Source organism: Hylobates moloch, unplaced genomic scaffold, assembly GCF_009828535.3.
Source record: "Hylobates moloch isolate HMO894 unplaced genomic scaffold, HMol_V3 SCAFFOLD_14, whole genome shotgun sequence".
NCBI lineage: Eukaryota > Metazoa > Chordata > Mammalia > Primates > Hylobatidae > Hylobates > Hylobates moloch.
The window spans coordinates 17,111,096-17,138,596 of NW_026652289.1; the positions used below are offsets into that span (position 1 = coordinate 17,111,096).

The 27,501-nt window shown below is 38.8% G+C and overlaps 1 protein-coding gene and 1 long non-coding RNA gene across 4 annotated transcripts in view; one reads left to right on the forward strand and one right to left on the reverse strand.

The window, feature by feature from the left end:
* Window positions 1-3,891: 3,891 nt before the first annotated feature.
* Window positions 3,892-11,436, reverse strand: LOC131381232 (uncharacterized). Its single transcript, XR_009209840.1, has 3 exons — window positions 11,254-11,436; window positions 7,124-7,150; window positions 3,892-4,134 (listed from the first exon to the last, which is right to left on the reverse strand). It is a non-coding gene; the product is annotated as an uncharacterized LOC131381232 (long non-coding RNA).
* Window positions 11,437-11,503: 67 nt separating this feature from the next.
* Window positions 11,504-27,501, forward strand: part of N6AMT1 (N-6 adenine-specific DNA methyltransferase 1) — a 78,511-nt gene continuing 62,513 nt past the window's right edge. Inside the window, exons 1-7 of one of the 3 annotated variants that reach the window (XR_009209788.1) lie at window positions 11,526-11,659; window positions 13,880-13,966; window positions 14,703-14,793; window positions 17,027-17,110; window positions 21,621-21,762; window positions 22,985-23,162; window positions 26,744-26,870. Coding sequence is in view for 2 of the 3 variants with exons in the window: in XM_032174821.2 (XP_032030712.1) it covers window positions 11,526-11,659; window positions 13,880-13,966; window positions 14,703-14,793; window positions 17,027-17,110; window positions 21,621-21,762; window positions 22,985-23,091 (645 nt within the window). In the remaining variant the exon portion in view is untranslated. Of the gene's footprint in view, window positions 11,660-13,879; window positions 13,967-14,702; window positions 14,794-17,026; window positions 17,111-21,620; window positions 21,763-22,984; window positions 27,370-27,501 lie in introns of those variants that run through there. The other 2 variants (XM_032174821.2, XM_058427815.1) reach the window with 2 other exon arrangements.

Here is a 27,501-nt window from a genome sequence, read left to right on the forward strand (position 1 = left end):
AAAAAAAAAAAAAAAAAAAAAAAAAAAAGGAAAGAAATCCTGATGTTGACACTATAGCACACTGCTTTCTTCACAGAGATTCTCATATCAAAAACTTGAAGACACAATGACGTTCTGAATAATGCTACAAAACTGGTTACCTGTATCAAAGACCCATTTATGCAAAAATGTTAAAAAAATAAAAACACCCAAAACAAAAACCTGGACAAACAGCACATAAACCTCCTGCACCATACAGACATCCAGTGGCTTATCAGAGGAAGAGTTCTCTACAGGACATTTGAGTTGAAAGGTGAATTGCCACAGTACTTACAAGAAAACAGCCAGCTTTTGCTAAGTGCTTTGGAAATGAAAAATGGCTACAGAAACTGGCCTATTTAGCAGACGATTTTCATCACATGAACAAATGAACAAGTCTCTGAAAGGTTCTGGGGAAAATTTTTTTTCTTTTTCTTTTTTTTTTTTTTTTGAGACGGAGTCTCGCTCTGTCGCCCAGGCTGGAGTGCAGTGGCGCAATCTCGGCTCACTGCAAGCTCCGCCTCCCGGGTTCACGCCATTCTCCTGCCTCAGCCTCTCCGAGTAGCTGGGACTACAGGCGCCTGCCACCACGCCCGGCTAATTTTTTGTATTTTTAGTAGAGACAGGGTTTCACCGTGGTCTCGATCTCCTGACCTCGTGATCCGCCCGCCTCGGCCTCCCAAAGTGCTGGGATTACAAGCGAAATTTTTTTTTTCTTAAAGTGACAAGAGTCTTAGATCGAAAAGGCAACTGATTTGCTACCTTGCCAGGGGAATTATTGAAATGTTTCTGCAGCCACCTGGACTTGAAAATGAAGAGTACAACTCTCAAATCTTGCTATAACCCACCTGGAGGAACCACAAAACACAATTAAGTAGTATTTTCTCTCCTTTTCCCGGCACTAGTATATGACTGTATGGGGAACCCTTTCTCCAAATCTGCTCAGCTTGAAATTTTGTCTCTGAAGGAAGAGAATGAACTCAGCCCTAGTCTGACAGTCCTACATTTCTGTGAAATAAGAGTATTCTTCAACTTAGTGCTCACACTCACACACCATGAGGGTTCCCTGCAGGGCTTTCCTGAATTTGAAAGTTTTTTCAAGGCCTATTTTTGGGTAAAATAATTGAAAAAGGCAGACACCAACAAAGTCTGCAAAGTAAACTGTCCAGATTAAGAATATTAAGGAGCTGTAAAGTTAGCTTGTGGAAATGGGCTTATCCTTCAGTTTTAAAAAGTTAGGAAGTAGTAAAAATGTTAGGCTTCCTGAACAAGTGGCTATGTTTATTTAATGGCTAGTGAACATGGGAACATATTTCTATCCTCCTAGCTAGTGGTTCTGTGTTTGAGAGGGCAAAAAAAGGACCTTCTTCTATAGTTTACATATTAGAATTAAATTTTTTTTTTTTTTGTGAGGGGTCTCCGCAGTGGCGCAGTCTCGGCTCACTGCAAGCTCCGCCTCCCGGGTTCACGCCATTCTCCTGCCTCAGCCTCTCCGAGTAGCTGGGATTACAGGCGCCCGCCACCACGCCCGGCTAATTTTTTGTATTTTTTTAGTAGAGACGGGGTTTCACTGTGGTCTCGACCTCCTGACCTCGTGATCCGCCCGCCTCGGCCTCCCAAAGTGCTGGGATTATAAGTGTGAGCCACCGCGCCCGGCCTTAGAATATTAATTCTTAATGGCGTTGACGTTACCTTGAAAGGATTGATAAGAGGTTTATTAATATTATTTAGGGGAATAGGGAGGATAGAATTTTGGTGCCTTCTTCAGCAGACGTGCTTCAAGACAAAGATTATTTTGATAGTGCAAGACAAAAGGACTCGGAAAAAAATTGACCGTATGCCTACAGAACATACAACTCTGTGGAACGAAGTTGTTTTTACTTTGTGAAAGCTGCCACTGTACAGAAATATTTTGATTTTGTAATTTGCTTTTAATTGCCTTTTATATCTATTTGTATTTGGTAAGGCTTGGTTGTTATACAAGCTGTTCTTTCCCAGCTACAAAATCCTGTGTTCGTTTGTAACCTGAACTCATTAAAAGACTTGTTTTCAGGTTTATCAACTGTTTATTTTCACTGACATTTGAGTATGTTATTTTATAAATAATGAGATTCCAGGGTAGGAGGTAAGTGCTTTTTATTCCCCTTTAGTTTTTTCTTCTAAAAAAATTATGTCAGTTTAAAAAAAAAAACCTGCAGTCTTGTGGTTTAGAAAACTTGTTTAAATCTATAGAGAAAAGAATGTCAAACTTTGTATTTTAAAACATGTTTCTCTAAGGTTAAACATGGTTTTCAAATGTTATTTTTACTTGTACTTTGCTTTTGGTACAGCCAAATATCAATCTTGTTTTTCGTAGTTCCTGATATTTTCAGAAAAATCAAAATAAACTTGTTCCCCACACCCAAAAAAAAATGTTTGCCAATGGTCTAGGAAGCTCTAACCTAATCATTCTATTGGTAGCATAGGCTATTCCTAACCAGACACACATGTGTTAATAAAGCCACAAGGTTTAGGTCTTTCCTAATGGCTTCAGTTGGGTGATTTTTATCCAAGCAAGTTGCCTCCTCTTTTTAATTCTGTGTCTTCCCTGTAAGTATTCCAACACTAAAAGGAAAAAATATGTTTTTCATTTTACCAAAAAAAAATTACCTAAATTAAGGTTTTTATAGTAACAATGTCTTCATAGGTATAGACTACTTTTCCTTCCTTTAAAAAAAAAGCAACAGAACATCCACAAAGGTCACTTTCACCCACCACAGAAAACCCTACCTCCCGCCATCCAAAAATGCCACCTTTGAGCTGCCAATAGGATTTCTCACTATTCCTTAGGCATTCCTCCAGATATTTTTTTCAAAGTCTGACTTAATTCACCACAATTTAATTTGAGATTTGTAGAGGTCAGACTCTAGCAAAATATGACTACAAAAAATGGAGATGCTAGTTTTAAACTGCATAAATATATATATAAATAAGTCCATTAACTCAACTGCAGCAGTCTAATCATTAATCAATAATTATCAATTGACATTAGTAACCTACATTATATTAATTACATCATCACATATAATTCATCTGTTTAGAGCAACACTGTCCTATAGAAATAAAATATGACTTATATATGTAATTTGTTTTCCTGTAACAGCATTCATAAAGTTAAAACAAGTTAAAATTAAAATTAGTAATATATTTTATTTTACCCAATATATCTAAACTAGTATCATTTCAACATGTGATCAATATTTTAAAATTATTGCCAGGCTCAGTGGCTCACACCTGTAATTCCAGCACTTTGGGAGGCTGAGGCAGGTGGATCACTTGAGGTCAGGAGTTTGTTTCAGCCTGGGCAACATAATGAAACCCCGTCTCTACTAAAAACACAAAAATTAGCCAGGCATGGTGGCGCACGCCTGTAGTCCCAGCTACTTTCGGGAGACTGAGGCAGGAGAATTGCTTAAACCCAGGAGGAGGAGGTTGCAGTGAGCTGACATTGTGTCACTGCACTCCAGCTTGGACGACAGAACAAGATTGTCTCAAAAACAAAACAAAACAAAAATTATCAAGGTATTTTGCACTCTTCTTTACAAAATCCATAGTGTATCTTAGACTTCCTGCACATCTCATTACATTCTAAATACATTTCCAGGGCACAGTAGCTCCAGGTGGGGTGGACAGTGCAGGTCTAGAGGGTGCTGGGTTAAAGGGTTGGACAAACACTGCGTGAACACTACCAGTTCTTCCACTCTTCAGTGTGCCCATAGATGTCAGAAGGTTAAATTAGTCTCTTATACTCACTTAGGTTTGCCTCTTTACAGAATTTGACAACTAGTGGGTAAAGTTTAAACTGCTTTTAAGTTGGTATTAGTTGCACCATGTTAAGAAAATAAAATCAGTGTTGATTTGCTGTATTCTTCTCCTATTGCTACTATAACAAATTATCACAAATTTATTGGCTTAAAACAACACATATTTATTATCTTACAGTTCAGGAGATCAGAAGTCTAAAACAGGTTGGCATGGTTGTGTTCCTTCTGGAGGCTCTTGGGGGAATTCATTTCCTTGCCTTTTCCAGCTTCTAGAGGTGGCCTGCATTCCTTGGCTCGGGGCCCCTTCGTCCATCTTCAAAACAAAACCAGCAGCATATCATCTTCAAATCTCTCTCTCTTTCTCTCTCCTCTGTTCAAACATCATATCTCCTATCTTATTTCTGACTCTGTTGCTCCCTCATAGGAGGAGCCTTCTGATGACATTGAACCCACCTGGTTAATCCAGGACAATCTCCCCACATCAAGATCCTTAATTAATCATGTGTGCAAACTCCCTTTTGCCATGTAAAGTATCATATTCACAGGTTCTGGGGATTAGGATGTGAATATCTTTGGAGGACCACAGCAGACAGAATTGTCTACCACAATGAAATAGGCTGATATGCTCAACTCAGATCTACAGGTGAGATTTTATCACAACACATCTAGTTATGACATAGCTATGGCAAAAACTAGCTATGCCCTAGATCAGTGGCCCCCAGCCTTTTAAGCACCAAGGGCCAGTTTCGTGAAAGACAAGTTGTCCATGGCCAGGAGGCAGAGGGGATAGTTTCAGGACAAAACTGTTCCACCTCAAATTATCAGGCATTAATTAGAATCTCATAAGAAGCACACCACCTACATCCCTCGCCTGCGCAGTTCACCATAGGGTTTGTGCTCTTATGAGAATCTAATGCCGCCGCTGATCTCACAGGAGGTGGAGATCAGGCAGTAACGCTCATTTACCTGCCACTCACCTCCTGCTGTGCAGCCTAGTTAGGAACAGGCCACAGACTAATACCAGTCCATGGTCCAGGGGTTTGGGACCCCTGTCCTGGGTTACTCTTTGCTTCAATCAGTATTTCATAAAAATAAAAATGTAATGTAATAAATATTTCATGCATGCTTGGCATTTGTGTTTAATAAGTGAATGTGGTGGTTTCTAGAATTTAAATATATATGCTTAGGGAAAGTCAAGATGGTAGGTATATGAGTTGAATCTGGAAAGAAAGATTCTTCAGCTGTGTATTACCTATTTTTTAAGCTGCTGTTCCGAATTTGCCAGGAAAAATCTTCACCTTCACACTCAAGTAATTAGTACCACATTTAGCATGGAGTATACTTTGTCACACGGATGTGATAAAATTCTTTTGTAAGAATTTACTCTGCTAAATACATGCGAAGTAAAAAACATCTTAAATCAACAAATATTTAATAAGAATATTATGAGGAAGGCACACTGCCCAGTACAAAATATACCATAACTTAAACTACAAATTTAACTTTCTTAAGAATAACGACTACTATTAAAATTTTCCTTCCTTAGCAAATCAGTGCAAGCAAACAGGTAATTTTACTTCCAAACTATTCATTGATTCCACTGGAATACTGCCCTTTAATGCTTTCTCTTCAATTTAATCTTATTTGGAGGTTCTATTTACACACTGAAAGACAAAATTGAGGCAACAATTCCAATTTTAAAACATGTGTTCCTAAACTGTCTGGACCAACATCTGAGTTTGTGCCATCCCTGTGTGCTCAGGCTCCAAGTCTCTTGTCCTTGGGGGATGGACAGATACACCTTGACTTGTGATGGGGTTATGTCACAAGAAACTAATCATAAATTGAAAATATCTTGTTTAAAATGCATTTAATACACCGAATCTACAGAATATCGTAGCTTAGCCTAACCTTCTTGAAACATGCGCAGAATCCTTACATTAGCCTACAGATGGGCAACATCACCTAAAAACAAAGCCTATTGCATAAAGTGTGGAATATCTCATGTAATTTTTTGAATACTATACTGAAAGTAAAAACCAGGATGACTGTATGGGTACTCCAATTACAGTTTCTACTGAATGCTTTTCACTTTTGCACCATCATAAAGTCAAAAAAGCATAAGTGGAACCATTGTTAGGTTGGGGACCATTTCTATTCCTCAGCTCATGCTGCAATAACAAAATACCATAGACTGAGTGGCTTAACAACAGACATTTATTTCCACAGTAATGGAGGCTGGAAGTCTTCATGCACCAGCATGGTTGGAGCTAGATCCCTCTTTCTGGCTTGTAGATGGCTGCCTTCTCACTGTGTCCTCACAGTGGCAGAGACACAGGAAGCTCTCTGATGCCACTTCTTTTAAGAGTACTAATCCTATCATGAGGCCATGGCCTCATGACCTCATCTAAACTTAATTTATCTCCCAAAGGCCCCATCTCCAATTACCATGACATTGGGGGTTAAGGCTTCAAAATACGAATTTTACAAGGACGTAATTCAGTCCATAGCATGGAATATGCAGGACCTAGGCAAAAAAGGGCCTCAGGGTGATGGACCTAATCTGGCAAACTGGATCAAACTCAGCCCTTTAGTCATCCTCCAGCTTTCCTGGTGGCTTCTTCCAGATGCCCCAGGCTGTGGGGGAGAAGAGTAAATGTGATTACTGCTGAAAGCTTATTTCTCAGGTTCTCTAAATATGGGTTCAGTGTGCAACCCGCAAAGGGAATTTTCTTTTTTTTTTTTTTTTTTTTTTTGAGACGGAGTCTTTCTCTGTCCCCCAGGCTGGAGTGCGGTGGCGCGATCTCGGCTCACCGCAACCTCCACCTCCTGGATTCACGCCATTCTCCTGCCTCAGCCTCCCGAGTAGCTGGGACCACAGGCGCCCACCAACACGCCCGGCTAATTTTTTTGTATTTTTTAGTAGAGACGGGGTTTCACCGTGTTAGCCAGGATGGTCTCGATCTCCTGACCTCGTGATCCACCCGCCTCGGCCTCCCAAAGTGCTGGGATTACAGGCTTGAGCCACCGCGCCCGGCCGAGCAAAGGGAATTTTCTACCCAAAACTGTAGCTTTGCAGCTAACAGTTATATTCTTGAAATGATGTCTTGGGGACTGAGTTTTCTTAAATAACACCTCTAAGGAGAAACCAAATGCCTAGCTAGCAAGATGACTTTCTTGCCTAATTTTACTTTTTAAAATATTTTTACTTTTCTTGAAATAGAAATAAATAGTTTAATAGAAATAAATAGAAACAAATAAATATAAAAAAGTTTTATAAGCCAGGGAAAAAATTCACTTACCAATTCTTGAACTACAGTATCACTGTGCTGAAAAGAGAAGTAGATGATGAGTATGTATATGACACTTTCATGAAAATTCAATTCTAGAAAGACACTAAATTTCATTCATTGTCTAAAGAGAAAGTGCAAGCATAGAAATTAATGGGCAAGACGGCCAAAAAGTAACTGTTCTAGTGCTTTATTCTGGATAAACGCAGTGTAATTACGATTCTTGTGAATTTCAGGAAAGCATGATTTAATACTACAGCAAGGGTGCCATTAAAATGTGGGTATTAACTTTCCAATAATTTCTAGAAATTGAAATGGAATCTATTTGGCAATAACATGACATTTTGACACCAATGAAAATATTTTATGTAGTTATGTAAGTGATAAAAATAAATGCTTTATAAAAATGTATCCAGAAGGACTTATAACGAGGAAAAAACAATCATAATTAACAAGATTTTGTGAAGTGTGCAGCAGCCAAAGACAACTTTAGACCAGCTGAAGGTGATGAGGTCATTTCTGGTCCTAAGTTCATAGAATCTGACCACCTGTAGAGATTTTTTTTAAAGCACTTAAAAGAATTAATTTTCCAAATATGGAGAAGCTGAGAGAGTCTCCCTCTTTTACGTGACTTTCTATTGTGCCAACGTAATGGAATCAAATACACACTTCAGCTTTTTAAGCAGCTGTTCCTATGGTGCAGGAGTAAATGCGTAAACTCCACCAGTACCAGCTGGAAAAAAACATGAATCTATTATTTCCGAATGTATTATGAAGCCTAGATTTTGTTTCCAGGATAGAATGTGTCCTAAGCAACCAAATTAAGAGGAAGATTGTGAAATTATTCAGTGGATAAGGAACCGTCTTGACATTTCAACTGGCTGATACAAACAAAGCTATATGGGCAGGTAACCAAGCTTCTTGTTGCATGAATTGTGCAGAGTCCACCACAATATTGAAGAGATTTTTTTTACTATTTTTAACTGAGATCATTACAGCACAAGACTCTTAACCACAGTAACGCCAAAAGAATAAGAAGCAATTTTATCAAGTATATGTCTTTTTCAACATGAACATTACTGATCTCTAATTTCATAATGTCTACTGAGGATTTCTAAGTCAAATAATAATAACTATGATGATAGTAATAACAATAGAAGATATTTCACTAAAACATGCATATCTTTTGACTCTACTTTTAAATATAATCTTAATAAAATTATATTTCTAAGTATTACCAAATAAGGACAAAAGAAGTTTTAGTGTATCATAGTGTTTTTCACAATAAAATTTATCTTTTAGAGAAGTTTTAGGTTCACAGCAAAATTGAGTACAAACTAGAGGGTATTCCCATCTATACCCTGCACCCTGACACACATACGTAGCCTCCCGAACTATCAGCCTCATACAAGAGAGTGGTACATTTGTTACAATCAACAAACCTACATTTATACATGTTTATGACCCCAAATCCATAGCTTACATTAGAGTTCATTCTTGATGTTGTATATTCTATGACTTTGGACAAATGTATAATTACATGTATCCACCATTATAGTATCCTAAACAATAGTTTCATTGTTCTAAAAAATCCTCTATGTTCCATCTACTTATCTTTCAATCCTCCTTAACCCCTGGTGAGTATTGTTCTTTTTACTGCCTCTATAGTTTTGTGTTTTCCAGAATGTCATATAGTTAGAATCATACAGTATATAGCCTTTTAAGAGTGGCTTCTTTAACTTAGCAATATGCATTTAAGTTTTCCCCATGTCTCTTCATGGCTTGATAGTTCATTTTAGTTTTGAATAATATTCTGTTTTCTGGATGTACCACAGTTTATTTACCCATTCACCTAGAGAAAGACATCTTGATTGCTTCTAAATTTTGGCAATTATGAACAAAGCTGTTATAAATACCAGTGTGCAATCTGCATATACTAAAACTCAGCTCATCCACTTCTAGGTTGACACTCAGGAAACTCTTGTACAACATCAGGAGAAACTATATATAAAGAAAGTTAATCATGGCCCAGCACAGTGGCTCATGCCTGTAATCCTAGCAGTCTGGGAGGACAAGGCTGGCAGATCACTTGAGGTCAGGAGTTTGAGACCAGCATGACCAACATGGTGAAATCCTGTCTCTACTAAAAATACAAAAATTAGCAGGGTGTGGTAGTGCGTGCCTGTAATCCCAGTTACTCGGGAGGCTAAGGCAGGAGAATCGCTTGAATCTGGAAGGCGGAGGTTGCAGTGAGCTGAGATCACGCCACTGCACTCCAGCCTGGGCAACAGAGCAAGACTCCACCTAAAAAAAAAAAAAAAAAAAAAAAAAAAAAGACAGTTAATCACCATGTTGTTCATAATAGTGAAAACTTGAAAAGAAAATCTTTACCAGTAGACATTTATCCAACCCAGATAAAAGATATTTTAGTCTAGGCACAGTGGCTCATGCCTGTAATCCTAGCATTTTGGGAGGCTGAGGCTGGAGGATTGCTTGAGCCCAGGAGTTTGAGACCAGCTTGGGAAACGCGGTGAGACCCTCATCTCTGCAAAAAAAAAAAATTAAAAATTAGCCGAGAATTACTAGGGAGGCAGAGGCACGAGAATAGCTTGAATCCGGAGGCAGAGGTTGCAGTCAGCTGAGATCGCGCCAGTGCATTCCAGCCTCGGTGACAGAGCAAGACTCCATCTCAAAAACAAAATAAAATAAAATAAAATAAAATAATCTGGGAGTGGTGGCGTGCACCTATGGTTCCAGTTCCAGCTACTCAGGAGGCTGAGGCAGGAGGTTCGCTCGAACCCAGGAGATCAAGTACAACTCTTTCTCTCTTTACATATATATATATATATATATATATATTTCATATTTTTACATAATAAAATTCTATATGGCAGTTAAGAGGAGTAACCTAACCATATATCAAAACATAAATCTCATATAACGTTGACTGAAAAAGAAATTTGAAAAATATGTCCAACCTAGTACCAGTTATGTAAATTTTAAAACAAATACACCATATGTTGCTTATAAAGATATGAATGTTTATAAACGTATAAATGCAAGATCCATGTTTTTACATGGATTAGATGAACATACACTAAATCCACAGGGGCCCTGGAGAGAATGTTACACAATTAAACTGAAGGCAAGTAGAGAAAGAACATCCATCTTATTTGTAATATTTTAGTTCTTGTATTTAAAAAATATTTTAAGGAAACATGAGAAAATACTGTCATTTCTGGGTTTAAAACTTGGGGTTTTGAAATTTGTAACCCAGCCGGGTGTGTTAAAGGCTCACACCTGTAATCTCAGCACTTTGGGAGCCCAAGGCGGGTGGATCACCTGCTGAAATCAGCAGTTTGAGACCAGCCTGGCCAACATGGGGAAAACCTGTCTCTACTAAAAATACAAAAATTAGGCAGCTGTGGCTACAGGCGCCTGTAATCCCAGCTACTCCGGAGGCTGAGGCAGGAGAACCGCTTGAACCTGGGAGGCAGAGGTTGCAGTGAGCCTAGCTCGCGCCACTGCACTCCAGCCTGGGGGATACAGCGAGACTCTGTCTCCAAAAAAATAAATACATAAGTAGAAATAAAATAAAATAAAATTTGTGACTCAAATACTTTTCTGTATTTTTATTTCTCAAATTTAAAAAACGAGCTGTAAAAATGTTTCATTGCGAAACAAATTTCAGAAATCGACTCAAAAAGAATGCAAATAAATAGTCTAATAACTTATAGATGTTCCAAAACATCAAGATCCGTTCACTCAAAAAGGCACCAAGCCCAGCCAGTTTTAAGGCTTTCTACCTAATGTTCCAGAAACAGTGTCCTAACTCATATAATGAGGGTAGCGTAATCTTGGTAAAAAAACGGAGCCAGATTATTAGCCTCCCCAATTCAGCAGTGTATTAAACCGCATCATCTTGCTTAAGGTTTATAAAAAGAGTGCATTCATGATTCACCAGGAAGGCAATTTATAAAGTACAGTACAAAAACGAGAAAAGTCTTCATCTTTATAGCGTAAAGCTTAAAGTTCAGCTGACAAAAAAATAGTAAAATTTATTATGTATTTTTTCAAATCCTTGCAAACTAGGAATAAAACAGAATTTCCAAATATCATTAGAAAGAAGAAAGAACATTCACCTTAGTCAAAAACAACTCAGAATGCCCACTAGCAGGTTCTAGTTCACAGAATAAAATTTAAATGTTCCCAAGAAGAAAGCAAATGTCAATAGTCACGGATTATACAACTGTCTACTTAGCAATTTCAAGGAGAGCCACAGATAAACTTAGAATTAAGACCCAACAACACACGGTCGCCCGGAACTCCAGCCCCACTCCAAGGCCTGCGCTTGAGGGCATGCGCATGCGCGCGCCCTGCGCATGCACACGCGCATGGAACGCAGTGAACGACTATGGCAGGGCAGAGCTTCCCTACGCCGTTCCACGGGCACGTGGGCCGCGGCGCCTTCAGCGACGTGTACGAGCCCGCGGAGGACACGTTTCTGCTTCTGGACGCGCTCGAGGCAGCGGCTGCCGAGTTGGCGGGGTGCGAGGAGGGGAGGGGCTCTGACGGGAAAGGGTTGCGGCGTTCTGAAGAAGTGCGGTGGACGAGGGCCGGAACGGTGACTACCACCGCCCTGAGCCGGAGGAGGCGGGGTCCACTTGCAGATGATTGACAGCCAGGACGCCGTAATTGAGAATTTTCCTGTAGATACAAGTAATGAGTGTGCCGGGGACGCATCTCCTTTGCCAGGGGGCTGCTCTGTCTCATGAGCTCCCTGACTGCTTACTATGCAAAGGCGTATCTTTTCCTGTCACCTGTTAATCTGAAGAACACATGTCCCTGAGAGAAGCGATAGTATAACACGTTTGGAAACAAAATATTCCGGAAACATTGCTTATTAATGTTAATTTTTAAAGTATTACATATTAAAATTGCGTGGTATTATTTGATTTACTCAGCACATAGAAAGCAACCTTAACAAACATGAAAGAAAGTTGTGTTACTGGAGTGGGGAAATATTTTTCAACCCACTGAACAGCATAATCCGTGACTATTGACATTTGCTTTCTTCTTTGGAACATTTAAATTTTATTCTGTGAACTAGAACCTGATAGTGGGCATTCTGAGTTGTTTTTGACTAACATGTGGCTACAGAGCACTTGAAATGTGGCTAGTGCTACTGAGGAACTGAATTTTTCATTTAATTGTTACCAAAAAAAAGTTACATGCAGCTAGCAGACAATAGTCTACCCTAGCACTTTATTTAAATGGATTTGTTGAAGTGATCGCCATCGATTTTAAATTAATAGCAGAAAGAATGAATACTGACATTGTGATTTTTAAATGTAAGGAATTTGGGTTGTTAGATTTCTTTGAAGATAAGATGAACTGGGTTTTCTCAGGATGGAACAAACAGCTTTCAGGTTTCAAAGATCTATATTGTGTTTATTTATCCCTCTTAAACTTGGTCATATTTTTCCACGTATAAAATGTCCCAGCTCTTATTAAACTAGTCTTTCATTGTAGATGATGGAACTTTTGGATTTACTGGAATATACAGTGGAACAGTACTGTTTTATAACTTGTCTTTTCTTCTCAAGATAGCCCAGAAAGATTTACAAGCACAAATTGCACTGCAAAGTATGCTGTAAAAGGAGCTGATTTTGTTATAAAGTCTTGGGTTATTTCTAGTTTGGAATTCTAATTATTTATGAGACCATGATAGTTATTTTCAAAGAGAAGCCACCTGGTGAGATTCTCAGACCTTACTACCACCTAATAAAGACTTGTCAGATGTGTAGACTGGTTCCAAAAGTTTAAAACCTCTGGAGCTTGTCACTGGGTAGTTGTTTTGGGAGTTCAGTGCTAAAAATTTCCCTAAATGCCATCAAGCTGATCTTTGTAATGGGGATGATTTATGCTTTTGATGCACGTATAACATTATAGAGGGCTGGCACTGTGGTTCATGCCTGTAGTCCTAACTACTTGGAAGGCTGAGGCGGGAGGATCACTTGAGCAAGCCCAGGAGTTAAAGGCTGCAGTGAGCTATGGTGGCACCACTGCACTGTAGCCTAGGTGACAGAGCAAGAGCCTGTCTCTCAAAAAGAAACAACTTCCAAGATTATAGGCAAGAAAATAAATTTAATGGAAAGATAAAGTACAGTAGAATGAAGATTTTATAGTTAACAGCATTCTAAAATGGTTAACATTTGAAGATCAGATACTATTTTCCCAATTAGCATATAGCTGTCCAGAAAAATAATTTTTGTCCTGCTCTATTATTCGGGGACCTTTTAATTCTCTAGGATATACTGATGGCTCTATGAATGTTAGGTATTAAAAATGATAGAGGAACTTTTTTCAAAAATAAATTTTGTAATAATACAAACCTTATTTTAGGAAATACTAAGCTAGGAGCTCCTGGTGCGAAGGAATGATGTCTTTCACAGTAATATTTCCAACCCTAGATTAACATTTTTCCATACTTTTTAATGTAACTGTTTGTTGAAATTAACTGAAAGCCATGTTTGGTAATATATAACTTTTATGGACTTAAAATATATTACGTACCCAAAATATTAGTAATTTTGAGTTATGCAATATTAAGTACAAAGTAGTTGTCAGAAATTACAAATTTCTATTTTCATATATTTGCAGGTGAGTGATGATACTAGAGAAATATATATGCTAGAAATTAGCATGAGAGTTTTCTGTGAAGAGTATTTTGATTCTACTATACTAATATATATATATTTTTTTTAGAGTGGAAATATGCCTGGAAGTAGGGTCAGGGTCTGGTGTAGTGTCTGCATTCCTAGCCTCTACGATAGGCCCTCAGGCTTTGTACATGTAAGTATATCATATTCATCTAGATCTTCCACTGACAGGTTAACTATGATAACTCTAATGAAATAATTTTTAAATAGACAGTATATATCTTATAGTATTTAAGCATAGCAAAAACTCAGATTACAAGCTGTGCTTCCCTAAAAATTATTCATGTTCAAACTGCTCCCTCATACTATGTAATTGTAGAAGCAGCATAATTTTAGATCATCTCTAAATTTGATTTCTTAGGTAAATAATTTTATATCATAAGAAATTTAAAGTTGCTTAAATTTATAGAAGATTGGAAAATGTAGAAAAGTATAAAGAAGAAAATTAAAATCACCTATAAATTTTACCATACATGGTCCAGCTGTGTTTACTTCTGTTTTTTTTTTTCATTTCCTTGTTTTTAATTTAATTTTATCTCATAAACATTTTCCTATCAAAAATTCCTTTTAAATTTCATTTTTGGTGGCTGCATAGTACTCCTTCATTGGATGTATAATTTCATAAATTCCTTCAGATGTATGTGCATGTATGTGTATTCTTCTACTCTTGGACATTGTATCAATATAACAGTCTTTTTCATCAATAGAACAAATCCTCGTTCTCTTTTTCTTTGCCATTATTGAATACATTCTAATTTTTTTTTCTAAATCCGTTCTGTGTAGAATTAATGGAACATTCCTTGAAATTACTTAGTAACAGATTTGCCTTATGGACATAGGATATAGTTTTCTTCCGTTTCTGTTTATAGGTGCACTGATATCAACCCTGAGGCAGCAGCTTGTACCCTAGAGACAGCACGCTGTAACAAAGTCCACATTCAACCAGTTATTACAGATTTGGTAAGCTAATCTTTGTCCAGTAATAATTTTCGTTTCAAATAAGGTTAAGATGCTTTAGGTCAAAGAAACTTTGGTAAGTAATTAACTTTTGACCCACTAAGCAGTATACCATATGCAAAGTAAATTCTTTGTTGATGTAATCCATCTTTTCCACAATTCAAAAGGCATTTATATTAACTTATATAGATCAGCCCTCTTTCAGTCAGAAGTGATAGTGAACCCAGTTCAAACTGGCTTAAATTTAAAAAGTTAGTCTGGGTGCAGAGGCTCACGCCTTTAATCCCAGTACTCTGGGATGCCGAGGTGGGATGATTGCTTGAGCCCAGGAGTTCAAGACCAGCTTGTACGACATAGTGAGAACTCGTCTCTACAAAAAATAAAAATAAAAAAAAATAGCTGGACATGGTTGTGCGCACTTGTCGTGCCAGCTACTTGGGAGGCTGAGGTGGGAGGATCGCTTGACCCTGCGAGGTTGAGGCTGCCTTGAGCCACGATCGTGCCACTGCACTCCAGCCTGTGGAACAGAATAAGGCTCTGTCTCAAAAAAAAAAAAAATTGATGGCTTCAGCACAGCTACTTCCAGGAACTCTAAGAACGCTATAGACATCTTTTTCTTATCTCCGAACTTCTCTGTGGTGGCTTTATTCCTAGGCAGTCTTTCCCTTCATGGTAACAAGATGTTTGCATATCTGTATCTTATTTCTCAACACTTTCCCAAGGAAAGAGGCCCTTTCTATTCAGTTACTCTAGAAGAGGCCCCAGAATGAGTATTATCTGGAGCAACTTGGGTTATGTGCCTATCTCTCAACCTTTTGCTGTAGCCAAAGGAGATTTGAATATGGAGATGATTGGCTTCAACCTGGCTCATAGTTCCATCCCAGGAGCTGGGTTGGGATAAACCCTACTCAGGCCACTTAGATCGAGAATGATGGGAGGTAGAGCTTCCCTAACAAAAGTCAAGGAAATTAAACCAGAAGAAAGGGGCAGTGGGTCCTCAGTAGGTAAAAACAACAAATGACAACTGCACAACCATTGTTTTAAGAAGTTAACGGCACACATTTTCAAGTGGCAGTTTTAAATTTGTGGATTTTTAATTTATATATGTGAAATACCTTTTTATAGGCAAAAATAATAATAGCATGCACCAGGTAGACATATGAAATACAAAATACTTCTGTGCTCCTTAACCTGCACTTTTCTTACAATGATGAGGGTAGGTAGCTTTCCTGTTTTTTTTTTTTTTTTTTTTAATTTATAAATGATTTTATAGCTTAGAAGGAATTAAGCCAAAGAGATAAGAAATTATTTTCATATTATTAGAAGTTGTTACTGCTAATAAAAGCTAGAGTATTAAGAAAGGTACTCCAGTGATTTACATGAGATCAATGTGGTGATTTTTTTTTTAATTTTAAAAATTTCTTCCTTTCTTTCTTTTTTTTTTTTTTTTGAGACAGTCTCACTCTGTCGCCCAGGCTGGAGTGTAGTGGCGCAATCTTGGCTCACTTCAAACCCCGCCTCCTGGGTTCAAGCAATTATCCTGCCTCAGCCTCCCGAGTAGCTGGGATTACAGGCACCCACCACTGTGCCCAACTAGTTTTTGTATTTTTAGTAGAGACTAGGTTTCATCATGTTGGCCATGGGTTGGCCAGGCTGGTCTCGAACTCCTGACCTCGGGTGATCTGCCCGCCTCAGCCTCCCAAAGTGCTGGGATTACAGGAGTGAGCCACTGTGCCTGGCCTAAAAATTTCTTTAATGTTTCCATAATTAGTATTAAGTAAGTGTTTTTGATAGAATGGTGAAACACCAGAGATAGAAGAAATTATAGAACAGTATCCAGCAAATAATGGTAGGTATCTGTATAGATACGGGAAAAATTGTGAAAATGTTAGCAAATATAGTTGTAAACTTACATCCAAGTCTATACAGATTATACAGAATTAGAGTGCTTTCTTATTTCCTTTTCTAAAAGTGAACCCAGAATATAAATATATGTGCTGTTGAGGAGTACAGGCTTTTTAATATTCATTCTGATAGTTTAATTTCCTTATTTTTATTTAATTGCATATATTATTTTTCTGAATGAAAACATAAAAATATTTCATTTCTCTCTACAAGTGCAGCCCCTAACACGTTATTTTCCCAAAAACATGGGAGATTGTTTTTAAAGATTGATTTGTCAGTTATTTAATTCAGAGTTTAATGTAAAATTCTCACTGTTATTGAATACATTTAGGTCAAAGGCTTGCTACCAAGATTGAAGGAAAAAGTTGATCTTCTGGTGTTTAATCCCCCCTATGTAGTGACTCCACCTGAAGAGGTAAAACATACAACAAAATTTAATTATTAATATTTTCAATTATTTTGTTTGTAAAATCAAATGAATATCATCCTATGACATCAGTCAGCTGCTGCTATCACAGAGTACTCTGATTTTACTCCTAATTGTCAGTAATTGAGTCCTATTAAAAGACCTAGGAGAGGAACCTTAAATGATGGAAATACAAACTGTGACGCATACCTGTCATTAAAAATCACATTCATATCGGGCCATGGTGTTTATATTCATATATTCGAATATATATGTACATATATATTACATATATCCCTTATCATGAATAAAAAATTCACAAAACAAAATGTTTTAACCAGCCAGGCGCAATGGCCCACGCCTGTAATCCCAGCACTTTGGGAGGCCGAGGCGGCAGATTACCTGAGGTTAAGGGTTCAAGACCAGCCTGGCCAACATGGTGAAACCCCGTCTCTATTAAAAATACAAAAATTAGCCGGGCCTGGTGGCACACACCTGTAATCCCAGCTATTTGGGAGGCTGTGGCAGGAGAATTGGTTGAGCCTGGGAGATGGAAGTTGCAATGAGCCGTGATCGGCCACTGCACTCCAGCCTGGCTGACAGAGCGAAACTCTGTCTCAAAAAAAAAAAAAAAAAAATTTTAACCAATCTTAAATTCACATAGGAATTCCTTCTGAAAATTTCAGGTTTCCTCCTTTCACAAGTATTTCCAAAATGTGGGAGAGTGGAACCAATTATCATTTCAGATAGGGAAAACAAATAATCTTGAAATATATATATTTTTTAAAATCTTGGTAATGAAGAGGTAAACCGTGTTAACCTTTTCCCGGGAATTGTCAAAGTTTAATAATGGGCTAAGACTAGCTTTCCTTTAATTATTATTCTTTTTTATTCTTTGATAATTATTCTCTGGCAAGGCCGATAAACATTACATTCACCTCAACACCAAGTTGGGAAAGATCCATTTGGCTCTATTGCTACTAATGGCAGTTAAACAATGAAAGAGCTATTGCTCTGCTGACATATAAACTCATATGACAGGGAAGTCATAAGGTGAACAGCCGTTGAGGGAAATGCAGCTTCATAAAGCTCTTTAGGAAAGCACTATCCAACTAGTGGTAAGACTGATCAATGAAAAGGAGATTCTGGGAACATGGTGACCTGAATGGGTTTCCTTTCTTCATGTTTCTAGCCCTAAGCCACGTGCTTCTGAGCCTTAACAGCTGCTGGGACGTATAGATGATTGAGTGCAGGCAATGCCTTGGGCTTTTTGCTGTCCCAACGGAGAGAAAACCTGTCATATTCTCATGAGCTGGGCAGTCAGCTAGAAAGCAGGATCAAAATACAACACAACAAAGATGTCTTGGAGCTTAAACGTATGTTGTACACAGTAAAATATGAGGCGGTGAATTAAAAAATGTGGTCACTGTCAAGACCTGAATCAGTGGTCTGGAAACCCAAAGAAAGAAACAGTGCACAGAGCATGAAGACACAAAGAAGAATTCACAAAGGTGAAAGAGAAGAGACTCAGAGATTAGATCCAGGAAACAATATGCAAATAATAGGAGTTTGTGTTTATAATAAGCTGTGGGTATACACAAATATATCCAGAAACATGAAATAAGATGTTGTTCGTTTGTGCCAACAGCACAAATGGGGAGTTTAACCCAGGAGAAAAGTAGAGAGAATGCCAGGAAAAGGATGTCTCCAGGAGGAAAGTCTTAAAGAAAAACAGAGGAAATTATACATTTCCTAATGTGATTAACTTTGTGGAAAATTATATTGAGAAGCTTATGATAGGTGTGGGCATAATTAGAGTCAAAAAAATTAAGCAAATGGACATAGTGAATGCCCATCAATAGCCAACTAAGATGTGATACTTTTCTCCCAGGAAATATTTTATAGCCCTTAAAAGAATGAATTAGCAGTAGAGAGGGGGTTTCACCATGTTGGCCAGGCTGGTCTTGAACTCCTGACCTCAGGTGATCTGCCTGCCTTGGCCTCCCGAAGTGCTGGGATTACAGGTGTGAGTCACCATACCCGGCCTCGATTCACTTTTAAATTTTACGTGGGGTCATAAAAACAGGGTTTTGAAACATTGAAGATGATCTGGCCATGATCTTTAATCTTCAGAATCCTTGTTGACGTCATCAGCATTGACAAGACAGGAGAGAATTTCCGTCTGATCTGTGACACCAAGGGTCGCTTTGCTGTACATTGTATTACGCCTGAGGAGGCCAAGTTCACGTTGTACAAAGTGAGAAAAACCTTTGTGGGCACAAAAGGCATCCCTCATCTGGTGACTCATGATGCTTGCACCATCTGCTATCCTGATCCCCTCATCACGGTGAATGACACCATTCAGATTGGTTTGGAGACTGGCAAGATTACTGATTTCATCAAGTTTGACACTGATAACCTGTGTATGGTGACTGGTAGTGCTAACCTGGATAGAATTGGTGTGATCCCCAGCAGAGAGAGGCACGCTGGATCTTTTGAGGTGATTCACCTGAAAGATACCAATGGCAACAGATTTGCCACTTGACTTTCTAACATTTTTGTTATTGGCAAGTGCAACAAACTGTGGATTTCTCTTCCCCAAGGAAAGGGTATCCACCTCACCGTTGCTGGAGAGAGAGACAAGAGACTGGCGGCCAGACAGAGCAGTGGGTGAAATGGTCCCTGGGTGACAACGTTAGATATTTGTACATAATTAAAAATAATGTGGCATGTTTAATAGCAAAAAAAAAAATGAATTAGAACTATATCAAATGATATGAAGAGATTTTCATAAGGTATTGTTGAATGAGAAAAGCAAGATGTAAATAAGCGTGTAGAATATATCCGGTCTTTGTAAAACATGGCAAAAAAGAAAAACCTGTGTGTGTAGAAGATAGGGCAAAGGCAGACAAACAGTAAAATCAAAAAATGGGGCTTTTTTTTCTTTATTTTTCTTCAAGCTCTGTTCGACCTGCTTTTTAAAAGCAAGAATGTGAACATTTCTTCATAAAGGTATCTGTGCATAAGGTTATAGCTATAAAGCAGTTATTTTTAGTGAGGAAAATATGCTATATTAAATGAATAAATAGCAGGCATTATTGTGTGAAAATAATTTAAACTAAAATATGGACAAAAGACCCCAAAGGAAATAGGAAGAAAATAGTTGTGTTAGGGTTAAAGTAACTTCTGAGTGACGTCTTCAAAACATTCTTTAATCTTGAAAATAATATACAATAGAGCAGTCATGGTGGCTCATGCCTATAACCCCAACACTTTGGGAGGCTGACCTGGGAGAATCACTTGAGGCCAGAAGTTCTTGACCAGCCTGGGCAACATAGTGACAGCCTCCATTTCTACAAAAAATTAAAAAAATTGGCCGGGTGTGGTGTCTTACACCTGTAATCCCAGCACTTTGGGAGACCGAGGCAGGGGGATCACGAGGTCAGGAGATTGAGACCATCCTGGCTAACACAGTGAAACCCTGTTTCTACTGAAAATACAAAGTTAGTCGGGCATGGTGGTGGGCGCCTGTAGTCCCAACTACTCGGGAGGCTGAGGCAGGAGGATGGCGTTAACCCGGGAGGTGGAGCTTGCAGTAGGCCGAGATCGAGCCACTGCACTCCAGCCTGGGTGATAGTGCGAGACTCTGTCTCAAAAAAAAAATTAACCAGGCATGGTGATTTGCACCTGTAGTCCTAGATACTTGGGAAGCTGAAGTGGGAGGATCACTTGAGCCCAGGAGGTGGAAGGTGCAGTGAGCCATGATTACATGACTGCACTCCAGTCTAGGTGACAGAGCGAGACCCTGTCTCAAAAAAATATATAAAATAAAAAAAGGAAACAATATACAATGATAAGGATCTAAAGATTTTTTAATACTATATAAACTCTCACGGATATTGTTTCTAAAATATAATTAGATTGTTAGAGTAAACATGCTTCAGTATGCCTTTATATAATATATAATAAATGGGTTCCTTAGAAAAGGTCTATGTGTTTCACACTTTAATCTACAAGAGGGCCAGATGCATTGGGACATTTTGAAACTTTGTTTCTGTACAGTAGGTCTCTTATAATACAAGCTCCTCCTTCTAGCTTCTTTCTATATTAAGTATAAAAGCTGCCCACGTCTCTCAATTTAAGCATTGTATTAATGGTAATAACTATTATTAAGCCCTTGATATATGCAGGGCAATGTTCTCAAAACTTTAAATATACTTCCTTATTTATTCCTAACAGTGGATAAAAAAAATTTTAATCTAATTTTTCTAATTGTACGTATGGAACTGTTCTTTTTCTAATTTTACAGATAAAGGAGGGAAGTAATTCACAAACAAGATTACTAATTTACCCAAGGTTACACACTAGAAAATGATGAAACTTATATTCAACTTTACTGCTCTTTCGTCATCAGTGGAATGCAATATATATACTTGTTTGGTGATATTACTTGTCAGAAAGATTCGGTTTGTGATCTAAATCAAACTTAAAAGAAAACGTTCTTTCTAATTGTTCACAGGTAGGAAGTCACGGAATAGAGGCAGCTTGGGCTGGTGGCAGAAATGGTCGGGAAGTCATGGACAGGTTTTTTCCCCTGGTTCCAGATCTCCTTTCACCAAGAGGGTTATTCTATTTAGTTACCATTAAAGAGAACAACCCAGGTAATACAGACCAATTTATTGTTTAAGCATTTATGTTGCTGAAATCAAAAGTTAATAATGTAAAATGCTATAATTTATAAGATAACCTGGCATGTTAGTGAATCACTTAAAACAATTAATCACTGACAATACCTAATACGGGCATAAATTCATGTTGAAAGAGAAAAGAGGTTTTCAGAGGTAAATTTTTCCGATTTTAAAAAGTATTGTCTTCTCTTTTCCCCATTTATAACCTAATATTTAAGTACAGAAATCTGCAATGTTTTCTTCTAACACCTCACCCTCAGTATTATGAATTTTCTGTCTACCCTCTAGTCTTCATGCCCTTGGCAATTGCGCTGCACTCTTTAGTTTGTCTGGAGTTTTATCATGAAAGCTATTTTATTGTATAGATTTTTATATCTTTGTTTTCAGATTGCTTTATAACTAAATTGACCATAATCTTTCTTCTCTTTTTCTGTACACTCAAGTTTGATTTTTAGCTTATACTAAAAATCCTCAGCCCTTCAAATCACGATTGCTAGTTTTCTCTTGCCTGCCTTTCTTTTCTTTTCTCTTTTTTCTTTTTTCTTTTCTTTTCTTCCCTCCCTCCCTCCCTTCCTTCCTTCCTTCTTTCCTTCCTTCCTTCCTTCCTTCCTTTCTTTCTTTTTCTTTCCCTCTCCTCTCTTCTCTGTCCATCCATCCTTCCTTCCTTCTTTCTCTCTCTCTCTCTCTCTTTCTTTTTTTCTCCGTTTTCTTAGTTCAGTCTTCTTAGTTTTATTTATTTATAAGGAAGGTTTTCTTTTTTCAATATGCCTGAAAGAAATAAGCTACTTCTTTCACGCTCACTGTGCAATGTCACTATTCAGTTTGTCCACACCTTCATTGGCTTTTGTCATCCAAAGAGAAAGACATAGGGCAGAGATTGGAGCCAGTCAACTAAAAAACTGATCACTTGCTATAATAACAACAACAATTAATGTTTCCACTGAGCCAAAAGTAGGCTGTGACTGCAAAGCAAGCCATTCATTCTAAGTAGAATCACCAGGAACACTTTGAAAATACAAAGTGCTCCCATTTAGCTGAAGACCAAGTTCACTTTAATAGACATTTATTTGATATACATTGTTTTGTCAGATGAATACAATTTATAAATCATCTGTGTTTAACTTATTAAATTGCTTATTGATCATGCATACTACCAAATGGCTTAATGGATTTTACCTTTTGATTTTTATTTTAGAAGAAATTTTGAAAATAATGAAGACAAAAGGACTGCAGGGAACCACTGCACTTTCCAGACAAGCAGGCCAAGAAACTCTTTCAGTCCTCAAGTTCACCAAGTCCTAGCATACAATGTGTCAAGAGCTACTGGAAACTGAATGCATTTAGCATATTTTGAGACTGAAGTCATTCATTAGGTAACAAGGAATTTTATCAGAAATTTGTCATTAAAAGAAGATGGAAAGGTGGAACATTCCCTTTCAGTCAGGCCTATAGAATTACTTGCACAAGTACAAGTAAATATGTGTATTATGTTTACAATTTGCATTTAAATATAAAAATTATATATGAAATATTTATTTTGGCATTATGTGGTAAGGCAACGGAATTGATCTGGCAAATGTCTTTTTCTTCATACCAGTCCATAAAGGCAGTTTGCTTTCAGATGGCAGGGCCAGCAACACACCTTCATTGTCGTATCTCCGGTGTATATCAACTCTCCAACTCTATGTCATAATTCAGTTCATGGGGATCTTGATTACCTTTCCCTTCCACAGAATATTACACTGATTCGTTATATTGATGACATTATGCTGATCTGACCTAGTGAGCAAGAAGTAGGAACTACACTAGACTTAGTGGAAAGACATTTGCATCAGAGAGTAGGAAATAAATATGACTACAATTCAAGGACCTTCTACCTTAGTGAAATTGATAGGGATCCAGTGACATGGGGCATGTTGGGCTGCTTCTTCTAAGGTGAAGGGTAAGTACTTGCATCTTGCTGCTCTTACAACCAAGAAAGACGCGTAATACTTAGTGGGCCTCTTTGGGTTTTGGAGGCAACATTTTCCAATTTCATTATGTTACTCCAGCCCATTTACCAATTGACTCAAAAAGCTGCTAGTTTTGAGTAGGGCTCAGAACAAGAAAAGTGTCTGCAACAGGTCCAGGCTGCTGTGCAAGCTGCTCTGCCACTTGGGTTGTATGATCCAGCAGATCCAGTGGTGTTTCAGTGGCAGTCGCGGATAGGGATGCTGTTTGAAGCTTCTGGGAGGTCCCTATAGGTGAATCTTGGTTTAGGATTTTAGAGCAAAGCCCTGCCATTACCAACAAATAACTAGTCTTTTTTTGAGAAACAGCTCTTGGCCTGCTACTGAGCCTTAGTAGAGACTGATACTTAATGAGTCACCAAGTTACCATGCAACCTGAGCTGCGCATCATGAACTGGATGTTATCTGAGCCACCAACGCACAAAGTTGGATATACACAGCAACACTCCGTCATCAATGGAAATGGTATACACATGATTGGGCCTGAGCAGGCCCTGGAGGCACAAGGAAGTTACATGAAGAAGTAGGCCAACTTTCCATAGTCCCCACTTCTGCTACCTGCCTTTTCTCTTCCAGCCTGCATCTGTGGCTTCATGGGGACTTCCCCACGATCAGCTGACAGAGAAAGAGAAGACTTAGGCCTGGTTTACAGAGGGTTCTGTATGATATGCAGGTACCACCCTAAAGTGGATAGCTGCAGCACTACAGCTCGCCTCTGGGCTACCTTGAAGGACAGTGGTGAAGGGAAATCCTCCCAGTGGACAGAACTTTGAGCAGTCCCCCTGGTTGACTTTGCTTAGAAGGAAAAATGGCCAGATATTCAACTATATGCCAATTCATAGGCTGTGGCCAGTGGTTTGGCTGGATGGTCAGGGAGTTCAACATAACTGGAAAATTGATGACAAAGAAATTTGGAGATGAAGTATGTGGATAGACACTGAATGGGCAAAAAGGGTGAAGATATTTGTGCCCCATGTGAATGCTCACCAAAGGGTTAGCAAAGAAGGGTTTTAATAAAGTGGACAAGATAACCTGTTCTGTGGATACCAGTAGGTCTCTTTCTCCAGCCACCCCTGTCATCACCCAATTGTTTCATGAACAAAGTAGCCATGTAACAAGAATAGAGGTTATGCATGGGCTCAGCAACGTGGACTTTTACTCACCAAGGCTGACCTGGCCAAGACTATCTCTGAGTGCCCAGTCTGCCAGCAGCAGAGACCAACACTGAGCCCCTGATATGACACCATTCCCCAGAGTCATCAGTCAGCTGCCTAGTGGCAGGTTAATTACATTGATCCACCTCCATCGTTGAAGGGATAGTGTTTTGTCCTTACTGAGACAGAACTTACTCTGGATACAGATTCGCTTTCCCTTCATGCAATGGTTCTACTAAAACTACCGTCCATGGACTTACAGAATGTCTAATCTATGACCATGGTATTCCACACAGCATTACAAGAAACTCAGTTCACAGCAAAAGTGTGGCAGTGGGCCCATGCTCATGGAATTAACTGGTCTTACCATGTTCCCTACTATCCTGAATCAACTGGCCACATAGAGCAGTGGAATGGCATTTTGAAGACAGTAATAGCACCAGCTGTATACCAGTGCCTTGTAGGGCTGGAACAAGGTTCTCTAGAAGGCTGCCTACACTCTGAATCAACATCCAGTATATGGTACATTTCTCTTATGACTGGGATTCACAGGTCCAGGAATCAAGGGGTCAAAATAGGAGGGACACCATTCGCTATTAGCCCTAGTGACCCACTAGCAAAATTCTTGCTTCCTGTTCCCATGACTTATGCACTGCTTGCCTAGAGGTCTTACATAGGGTGGAATGTTTTCCACTGAGAGACACAATCATGATTTAATTGAACTGGAAGTTTAAGACTGCTCCTCAGCCATTTGGGGCTTCTCATGCCTCTAACTCAATAGACAAATGAGTTACAGTGCTGGCTGGGTGATTGTACCTGACTACCAAGTAGAAACTGGACTACCCCTGAATGGTGGTAAGGAAAAGTATGTTGGGAATACACAAGATTCCTTAGGGCATCTCTTAGTGTTACCATGCCCTGTGATTAAGGTCAATGGAAAACTACAGCCTAATTCAGACAGGACCACTAATGGTCCAGACCTTTCAGGGATGAAGGTTTGGGTCCCCACCGGGTAAGTACCATGACCAGATGAGGTGCTTGCTGAAGGCAAAGGGAATACAGAATAAATGGTGGAATAAATACTAGCTTTGATCATATGACCAGTTACAGAAACACAGACTATGATTGTCATAAGTATGTCCTCCATATTTTGTTGTAACTACATTTTGTGTGTATGTAGCTTTGTTTTCTTTCTTCGCATTTCCTTATTCTGTAACATAAGATGCATTGATTTTATAGCATAGTGTTTAAATATTGTTAATTTTTTTAACTGGCTCCAATGTTCAACCTTGATTAATTTTACATCATAGTATTTAACTTATGAGATATCAAGGAGAGAGTAAACATCACATGGAGACTTTACCTCCTCTTCTGGGAAATGGGTTAGTGTGTTTCTGGTGGAATACTGGATTGTTAATCGTGTTAGATGGAATTATGACCTTGTTGTTGTCTTTATGTGGCAGTTAAGTATGGTTTAAGGAGATGTGTATGGGTGCCAAGTTGACAAGGGTAGACTTGTGATGGTTAATTTTATATGTCAACTTGAATAGGCCACAGGGTGCCAGATATCTGTTTAAACATTATTCTGAAGTGTCTTGAGTGTGTTTACAGAGGAGATTTGCATTTGAACTGGGGGACTCAGTAAAGGAGATAGCCATCCCCAAGGTGGGTGGACATCATCCAATTTGTTGAGGGCATAAATAAAATAAAAGGCAGAGGAAGGAAGAATTCACCCCCTTTTTTTTTCCTGCCTCATTGTTTGAGCTGTGACATCTCATCTTCTGTCCTCAGATGGATTTACATCACTGGCTCCCCTGGTTCTCACGCCTTTGGATTCAGACTGAATTATACCACAGGCCTTCCTGGGTCTCCAGCTTATAGATGACAGATCATGGGACCTCTTAGCCTCCATAATCATGTAAGCCACTTTCTTGTAGTACTGGTAAAAGATATATTAGACCAATCTATAAAACAGATAGCTATGAAAGAGAAGGGCGACAGGCACAAGCCTAGGCAAATAGGGAAGGGTCCTCGGAGAGCCTCTGACTTGCCCAGGTCATTGTACACAGGTGGCTTGCCTGAACATGCCCACTGTGAAAAATTCCATTTCTCAACACATGTGCAGTAAGGGAAATAAATCAATGTGGCTCAGACTAAGCACCCACACATGGGGTGGAGCCACGAGGAGTTTGTGCCTTATGCAGGGGAGAAGCCTTGCCTCTTCAGCTCGTGTGTGGTGGCCTGGCATTCAATTTGTGAGGTGTGAAACCTGCATGAAGGACCCCTCTTTTTGTGGAGAGCTTTCCTTTTGCCTAATAAGTTCTGCCCTCCTCGCCTTTCAGTGTGTACGCGTGCCTAATTTTTTCTGGTCATGTGATAACCCAAATTTAACTGAACTAAGGAGCAAAAAGTCCTGCATCAGCTACATTAATAGCTGATTGTACTGGATTGAGTAGTGTCCCCCCAACAAAATTCGTGTCCAACTGAAACCTGTGAATATGCTCCTATTTGGAATTAGGGACCTTGCAGATGTAATCAAGTTAAGACAA